The sequence below is a fragment of the Mandrillus leucophaeus genome, unplaced genomic scaffold, assembly GCF_000951045.1.
Source record: "Mandrillus leucophaeus isolate KB7577 unplaced genomic scaffold, Mleu.le_1.0 Scaffold435, whole genome shotgun sequence".
Classification (NCBI taxonomy): Eukaryota; Metazoa; Chordata; class Mammalia; order Primates; family Cercopithecidae; genus Mandrillus; species Mandrillus leucophaeus.
In genome coordinates, this window is record NW_012104643.1 from 386,303 (window position 1) to 394,705 (window position 8,403).

General features: G+C 60.4%; 1 protein-coding gene across 3 annotated transcripts; it reads left to right on the plus strand.

Moving 5' to 3' along the window:
* Window positions 1-1,225: 1,225 nt before the first annotated feature.
* CD151 (CD151 molecule (Raph blood group)) lies at window positions 1,226-5,021 on the plus strand. Of its 3 annotated transcripts, none has more exons than XM_011993850.1 (8): window positions 1,226-1,300; window positions 2,131-2,221; window positions 2,325-2,516; window positions 2,846-2,920; window positions 3,327-3,431; window positions 3,541-3,699; window positions 4,138-4,224; window positions 4,312-5,021. In XM_011993850.1, exons 2-8 carry the CDS (start codon window positions 2,138-2,140, stop codon window positions 4,369-4,371), a joined length of 762 nt encoding a protein of 253 aa, XP_011849240.1. In that variant the 5' UTR covers window positions 1,226-1,300; window positions 2,131-2,137; the 3' UTR covers window positions 4,372-5,021. The 3 variants fall into 3 exon arrangements, with proteins under 3 accessions (XP_011849240.1, XP_011849241.1, XP_011849239.1); XM_011993851.1 differs by having other exon boundaries at window positions 1,250-1,300; window positions 3,541-3,693; XM_011993849.1 differs by lacking the exon at window positions 1,226-1,300 and adding an exon at window positions 1,582-1,858.
* The last annotated feature ends 3,382 nt before the right edge of the window (window positions 5,022-8,403 follow it).

The window sequence follows — 8,403 nt, forward strand, 5'->3', positions numbered from 1 at the left end:
GGTCCCGGGGACTCGGGGAGGGCCGGAGAGCTATTTTTGGATGGCCTTTTCCCAGGGGGTTCAGAGGGACTAGGCATTCCTGGGAAGAGGGGCCACTCCGCAGCGGGTCGTCTGTGTCCTCGCGGTGGAGGCCGCATCTGTGCCTTGAACCAGCCTCTCCAGAAAGCCTGGGACCTCACAGCCAGGCCAGGGGCAGATCCGTGAGGGGCTCACACATCCCCCAAGCTCAGTGACAGACACACATCCCCCCCATCGGTGGCAGGCACACCGCCCCGCTGGTGGCAGGGTCTGCTCGTGCCACCCCTGGTGCGTGTATTTAGGCCCCGGGCTTCATGGAGGGTGAATGTCCCCTCTCAGCTCAGTGGTCAGGTCTGTCCCCGCGAGCTTTATGATGCCTCTTTCCCAGGCTGTAGCTGCTGCTGTTTGGGGCAGAAGGGCCAGTGATGGGCCTGGAGCGAAGGCCAAGAGTGGGGCACCTGGGGAAGGCATGAGGTCCCTCCCAGGATCAGACACTGTCCGGGAATGTCCTCTGCCTTGGGAGGCCAAGGCGGGTGGAACACCTAAGGTCAGGAGTTCAAGACCAGCCAGGTCAACATGGTGAAACCCTGTCTCTACTAAAAATACAAACATTAGCTGGGCGTGGTGGTGGGCGCCTGTGATCCCAATGACTCAGGAGAATGAGGCAGGAGAATTGCTAGAACTCAGGAGGTGGAGGTTGCAGTGAGCCAAGATCGAGATCATACCATTGCACTCCAGCCTGGGTGACAGAGCGAAACTCCATCTCAAAAAAAGGAAAAAGGCCGGGCGCGGTGGCTCAAGCCTGTAATCCCAGCACTTTGGGAGGCCAAGACGGGCAGATCATGAGGTCGGGAGATCGAAACCATCCTGGCCAACACGGTGAAACCCCGTCTCCACTAAAAAAATACAAAAAACTAGCCGGGCGGGTGGCAGGCGCCTGTAGTCCCAGCTACTTGGGAGGCTGAGGCAGGAGAATGGCGCGGAGCTTGCAGTGAGCTGAGATCGAACCACTGCACTCCAGCCTGGGCGACACAGCGAGACTCCGTCTCAAAAAAAAAAAAAAAAAAGGAAAAAAAGAAAAGAAATGTCCTCTGCCTTGCCCCACCCTAGCCCAGACTAAAATACCAGGCTTGGCCACTCCTCTTTCTGCCTCCAGAATGAACCCAGCCCACTCTGGCCCTTGGGCCAGACGTGTAACCTGTGACCTGACGTGTCCTTGTCCCTCTAGCCTAGAGTCCTGGGGAGCTTCTGTCCTGCAGAGGAGTCGTTCCCAGCCCAGTTGGTGTGTGCTGGGCAGGGTGGGGCAGAGCAAGCGGGGCGGTGAAAGTCCAGGCCTGGCTGTGCTGTCTGGAAACGTGGCCCGGGGCGCTCACCTGCTGTCTGCACCCCATGCGGTCCCTGCCTTCCCTGTGCTCACAGCTTGCCCGCTGCTGCATGTTGGGCAGGGCACGGGGCCTCTGGGGAGGGACACAGCCTATCTGTGCTGCCCCTTCGTGTTGGTGTGGGTCCCCTGTCCAGGAAGAACCCTCTCAGTCTGCCAGGCTCCACCTGCCTCCACGCTCCATTCTCCCCACTCGGGCCAGGAGGAAGGAAGGGCTGCCCTTTAACAGACCGTAAACAGGCCTGGAGAGCCTTAGGAAGGGGCTGAGCTGGGGCCTGTCTGAGCCTCTGCCCCTCTGCTGTCTCTGTCTCTGAGTGGCCTCCTCCGCCCTCACTGCAGGCCCGTAGTCTCCTGTCAGCCTGTGACGTGGGGCCCCGGGAATGCCATGGGGGGCGGGCAGGCTGGCATGAGCTCACCGGAGGTACCCGCTAGGGCTTCCTCCCCGGGCCGCCAGCAGGGGTGAGTCAGCAGTGATGATGGGCAGTCCTCCATGACCCCTGGCCTATCTGTGGGCACCAGGGGTCTCTCGTGTTTGCACCTGGTCAGGGCTCCTGAGTCGCTAGGAGGTGACACGTCATGTTCCCACAGGGGCTCCTTCGCAGGTCTCCCAGGACAGTGACTGGCTCCACCCGACTCCTGGGCCGGCTTGGGCATCTGTGTTCCCTCCTCCTATCTGTCCCTGTCAGGGGTCTGGTGCTGTGGCCCCGCTGACCCCTCCCCTGCCTCCCCAGCCCCAGGATGGGTGAGTTTAACGAGAAGAAGACAACATGTGGCACCGTTTGCCTCAAGTACCTGCTGTTTACCTACAACTGCTGCTTCTGGGTGAGGAGGGGTCGCCTTGCCCCCACTCCCACCCCCACCCCTGCCCCTCCTGGGTCACCATCAGACCTGGGCAGACTCGGTGACTGGTGTGTACTGCTTGTAGCTGGCCGGCCTGGCTGTCATGGCAGTGGGCATCTGGACGCTGGCCCTCAAGAGTGACTACATCAGCCTCCTGGCCTCGGGCACCTACCTGGCCACAGCCTACATCCTGGTGGTGGCGGGCGCTGTCGTCATGGTGACCGGGGTCTTGGGCTGCTGTGCCACCTTCAAGGAGCGTCGGAACCTGCTGCGCCTGGTCAGCAGGGCGCAGGGCCACGGGGCGGGGTGGTTTGGATGGGGCCCAAGGGGGTTGTTGCTACAGGCTTTGAACCTGTGCCTTGCTGTGCTCACCTGGGGGGGGCACGGTCCTTCCACCCCTGCCTAGTCCTGTGGGTCCCCACATTCCCGCTGGACCAGCTGAGGGAAGACACCAGCTCCACAAGAAACCTGCAGGGAGGGTGGCCGCCACTCAGCCCCCACCTGGAGCCTGGGGAGCCGGGGTGGGGACTCTGCTCTGAGGTGCCCAGGCACTAGGCCTCAGAACTAGGCCTCCTTGTGCACCCTGCCCCTCCCCCCCCCACCCAGTACTTCATCCTGCTCCTCATCATCTTTCTGCTGGAGATCATCGCTGGTGTCCTCGCCTATGTCTACTACCAGCAGGTGAGGGGCCTGGGCAGGCCATTCAGAGACACAGACATGCACAGGTGGGGTGGACACACACAGATGCACACACATGGCTAGCCCCAGCCCCTATCCCCACGGTCCCAGAGCTGACCAACGTGCCACTGGGCCTTGGAGGTGAGGTCTAGGTCTCTGCAGGGGCACATGGGGTCAGGCAGGTGTCCAGGGGATCCGGAAGCCATCTCTGCCTCTGCTGCACTCCACTGTCACCCTGGTGACGGTCCTGGCACCACCCAACCTCCCCTCATGCCGAGGTCTGACCTCAGCCCTTCCCTCTGGCTCTGAGCCAGGACCTGGGCCTCCCCTCAGGCCATCCTGGGGCTCTGCCAGCCCCACCTTGGAAGGTCTTAGACTGAGACTGAAGTTTCTTGTACTCCAACCCCAGCTGAACACAGAGCTCAAGGAGAACCTTAAGGACACCATGGCCAAGCGCTACCACCAGCCGGGTCACGAGGCCGTGACCAGCGCTGTGGACCAGCTGCAGCAGGAGGTGGGTGGGTGGGTGGTGCTGGGAGGGTGCATGCATCCCCAGGGCCTCCCTGGACCTGTGCAGGAGCCTCTGGTCCCAGGTCTCACCCTGAGCCTTGTTCTTGATGCAGTTCCACTGCTGTGGCAGCAACAACTCACAGGACTGGCGGGACAGTGAGTGGATCCGCTCAGGGGAGGCCGGTGGCCGTGTGGTCCCCGACAGCTGCTGCAAGACGGTGGTGGCTGGTTGTGGGCAGCGGGACCATGCCTCCAACATCTACAAGGTGGAGGTGGGTGGGCAGCGGAACCACACCTCCAGTATCTATGAGGAGGTGTGGGGGGCCTCCAGTATCTATGAGGAGGTGTGGGGGGCCTTTAGTATTTATGAGGAAGTGTGGGGGGCTTCCAGTATCTATGAGAAGGTATGGGGGCACCCCAGTATCTATGAGGAGGTGGGTCACCCCAGTGGCTGGATATGGGCAGTAAGACCATGCCTCCAACATCTACGGGAGGTGGGTGGGCAGCCCAGTGGCCAGATGTGGGCAGTGAGACCATGCTTCCGATATCTTAGGAGGTGGTGGGTGGGCAGCCCAGTGGCTGGCTGAGCTGTCTGTCAGTGGCCTGGCTGCATAGGTGCTAGGGGTGGGCATGGCCACACCCTGGAGGTGGTGGGGGCCAGTGCGAAGTGCCCCCTGGGCCCACCTTCAGCACCCATCTGCGCCCCACAGGGCGGCTGCATCACCAAGTTGGAGACCTTCATCCAGGAGCACCTCAGGGTCATTGGGGCTGTGGGGACCGGCATTGCCTGTGTGCAGGTGAGGGTATTTTGTCGGGGACGTGGGGCAGGGCGGTGGTTGCTGGCCCCACGGCGTCTACTTATGCCCCCCTGGCTCTGCACACAGGTCTTTGGCATGATCTTCACATGCTGCCTATACAGGAGCCTCAAGCTGGAGCACTACTGACCCTGCCCTGGACTTGGCCGTGGCTCTCTGTGCCTTGCTGCTGCTGCACCCAACTACTGAGCTGAGACTACTAAGTGCCAGGGGCTGGGCTCCCTGATGACACCCACCCTGTGCCATCACCATAACCTCTGGGGACCCCAACCCCAGAGGCAGCTTCAAGTGCCTTTCACTGCACACCAAAGCCCAGCAGGGAAGTAAGGGGGGCTGGCGGTATCGGGGGTGTTTTGTGGGGCTGCCTGAACACATTGTGCCTGGTGGTCAGATGCAGGCTGGAAGGGGCCTTGCTGAGTAGGGCAAGACCGAGTGTTCCCAGCAGGGGGAGAAGCCCTTCACACCCCAGGCCCTTCAGGGATTGGGGCTTTGCCTTGCAGCCACATGGCCCCATCCCAGTCGGAGAAGCTGAGTAAGGTCTGACCCTTGGGCCTGGGCCTCTGCCCCTCCCCACCCAGGCCTCGTCTCCCTCAGAGCCCCTGCTGTCTTCCCCCCCGCGGTCACCACCACCCGAAATGCCACATGGTCACTGTGCACTGCCCCATCCATATGCCTGTGTGGGGCAGGGGCCTCCCAGTTTTGTTCACTGCTGTACCCAGATGCCTACAACCATCCCTGCCACATACAGGTGCTCAATAAACACTTGTGGGGCAGATGGACGAGCCCGCTGTGCTGGTGAGATGGTGGTCTGTTCTCAGGGCCCCTCACGTCCAGCAGGGTAGACAGACCCCTCCTTGCAGTGTCAAGACAAAGAAGGGCAGAGCCAGGACACAGCCCCCATGGGGCTCCAGGGAAGGGAGGTCTGATGCCAGGGACAGCCAAGCACAGGTCTCACAGCAGAAAGAACTGAGCATGTTTCTAAATGGTGAGATGGTGGTGTGTTCAGAGCCCCTGGGGGAGAGGAAAAATGGTTTCCAAAGACCCTTCTGGTCATGGTGGGGAGCAGACATGGGAAGGGTGCACACTGGGGGCTGTGCCCAGGTAAGAGGCATCAGGCAGATGGGTGGGGGCAGTAGGGTGAGGGGGTTTACATGGTGGAGCCTATAGGCCCTGCTGGGGGCATGGGTGGGAGATACCAGAGCCTAGTGTCTGGCAGAGGTACCCTGGAGACGGGAGCCAGGGCTCAGTCACTGATTGTACCCCCCACTGCCCAGGCTCCTGTCCCTAAGGCTCAGAACTGAAGACCCTCAGGCAGACCCATTCTCCCCCACCAGAGGGCACCACGCCAGGTATCTCAGCAGCAGGGCCATCTGACCTGGGGTGCTTGCTGGCAGCACTGCCTGGACAGCAGGGCCTCCTCCCAAGCCAGCTAGGGGTGTCTTAAGGCCTGCCCTCCCTGCTAGGCTCGGGTGGGACCCTCAGGGACAGGCAGCAGTGGGCAGGGGCCAGCAGGTGCTAGCAGCCGTGACCATAGCAAAGACTGGGCCCCAGACGATCTGGTTCTTTTTTTTTTTTTTTTGAGATGGAGTCTCACTGTCACCCAGGCTGGAGTGAGTGGCGCAATCTCAGCTCACTGCAAGCTCCCCCTCCCGGGTTCAAGCAGTTCTGCCTTAGCCTCCCGAGTAGCTGGGACTACAGGCGCCCGGCACCACGCCTGGCTATTTTTTTTTTTGTATTTTTAGTAGAGACGGGGTTTCACCGTGTTAGCCAGCATGGCCTCAATCTCCTGACCTCGTGATCCACCCGCCTTGGCCTCCCAAAGTGCTGGGATTATAGGGGTGAGCCACCGTGCCTGGCCTAAATCTGGCTCTTCAGATTCCAAGAGAGAGGGTACAGGAGCCTCTGCTCAGTCTGAAGAGCACCCAGAAGGAGGGAACCTCAAAGAGCCCTGAGATGGAAGGCTCTCCTGGCAGCACCTCCTGCAGGGGTACCTGTGGAACAGGCTGGCCCCAGGGCTAGGAGAATTCATGGCCCAGTCAGCTTCCCTGGGCTGCCGCGGTGTGAGAGCTGGGCCTAGTCCTGGCCCCTGACATCCTAGTGAGGGCTGGGACCTTGGTAGTTCTGAAAGACCTTTACTGGATTGTTCCTTCCAGAGTGGGGGATGGGACACACACACGCTGTGGCGAGGCATTGCGCCAGCTCCTGGATGCCTCAGCCTTGTGAACTTGGGGCAGGATGCTCATGGCCCATGGTCAGCATGACAGGTAGGTAGATTCCAGCCTGGTCACTTCTCCAAGGGTGCATAATTGAGCAGCTTCTCGATCAGGTCCACGTGGGCCAGCAGCATCCTGCGGCAGCAGTAGCGCTTCAGGCCCAGGGCGTCCAGCGCATCCCTGTGTCAAGCGAGGGGAGGAACAGAGAGGCCAGCTGAGTTCTCCACGGTCTGCACAGGCCTGGAGCCCACATCCAAGCTGCCTCTCACTGCCTGTTGGCCTCACTCCCCTGCTACCGGCAAGGCGAACACGTTCACCCGGATCAGAAGTAGAGACCTAGCGGTATGATCCTGGCTGCAGTAACCTGGCAATGCCCAGATCCCTGGGTGGAGCGTGAGGAGCCTCCTCTCCCACCTACTCTGGCTGTACATATGTGTGTCTAAGATATGTAAGAAATATAAACGAAACGAAAACTAGAAGTAATTGGGGGAGCATAGAAAACCAAGGCCACCGAGGTCCTGATGTACAGCTCCCCTCATCCCACACCAGCCACAGCAGGGTAGCTCTCCAGGGGCCTGCCCTTAGCTGGTTCATCCCCCACCCCGGCCAGAGCAAGCCCTACTCTGTCACTGTGGCGTCTTTCCTCACCTCTGCTTCCTTCAATCAGGGAGACACTGCTTCTCCAGGGAGCCACCTCTCCCATTTCCCAAGCCAATTAGAAGCTTTAATTTCCCTGGGACCAAGGTCCAGTCACCATCAATACTTCCAGAAAACTCCCACACTGATGGCTCCAATGTGCAGAGACAGAAGCTTGGGAAAGGGGAGGCCACATGGGAGGCCCCTGCGGTTCATATCCCTGGGAAAGGGTCTGGACAGGCCACCAGCCACTCTCTCTGGCAGCCCACTCGCTTTACTCATTCGTCCAGCAAGCTGCACTGAGAGCCTATGGCAGGCTGGCACACACGAGCCTGGGGTTTCACATGTGACCAGGACTCAGCAGGCAAGGGTCAGACTCCAGCGGGGGCACCAAGACTCATGCACGGTGGTGACAGCAGCACTGAGGGACAAGCACAGGAGAAGGATGCCTCCCCCACAAAGCCCGATGATGAGGGTGGTCAGCAAGTCTGCCTTGCATTTCTTTTTCTGTGTGTGTGCGCGTGACACGGAGTTTCACTCTCTCATCCAGGCTGGAGTGCAGTGGCGTGATCTCGGCTCACTGAAATCTTCACCTGCCTCCCAGCCTCAAGCGATTCTCTCGCCTCAGCCTTCCAAGTAGCTGGGACCACAGGTGTGCACCACCAAGTCCGGCGAATTAAAAAGATAAGAGGGCCAGGGGCGGTGGCTCACGCCTGTCATCTCAGCACTCCAGGAGGCCGAGGCAGGTGGATCACCTGAGGTCAGGAGTTCGAGACCAGCCTGGCCAACATGGCGAACTCCTATCTCTACTAAAAATACAAAAATTAGCCGGGCGTGGACACGCATGTAGTCCCGGCGACTCGGGAGGTTGAGGCAGGAGAATTGCTGGAGCCCAGGAAGCAGAGGTTGCACTGAGCCAAGATCGTGCCGCTGCACTCCAGCCTGGGCGACAGAGCGAGACTCCGTCCCAAAAAAGAGAAAAAAAAAAAAGAAAAAATTTCTGGAGATCAGGGTCTCCCCAGGTTGTCCAGGCTGGTCTCGACCTCCTGGGCTCAAGCAAGCCTCTCGCCTCGGCCTCCCAAACTTCTGGGATTACAGGCGTGAGCCGCCGCGCCCGCCCGTCCTGCAGCGAGGTTTGCAGGACATGGGGTGGGTCTGGAAGCAGAGACGAGAGATTAGGACGGAGACCAAGGGCTTTACTGCGGGTGACAAGACGCCTGTCACCCGCCAGGCCACCTAGAATCCCCAGGACACCACTAGTTTGAAGCGCAACTCCGTTCTCTCCCCAGACTTCAGGGGACAATGTTCTCCC

Coding starts and splice junctions, on each gene's coding strand:
- CD151 (XM_011993849.1), top strand. CDS start 1,785: ATGGGGGGCGGGCAGGCTGGCATGAGCTCACCGGAGGTACCCGCTAGG. Junction 2,222..2,324: donor CCTACAACTGCTGCTTCTGG/GTGAGGAGGGGT, acceptor TACTGCTTGTAG/CTGGCCGGCCTGGCTGTCAT. Junction 3,432..3,540: donor TGGACCAGCTGCAGCAGGAG/GTGGGTGGGTGG, acceptor TTCTTGATGCAG/TTCCACTGCTGTGGCAGCAA.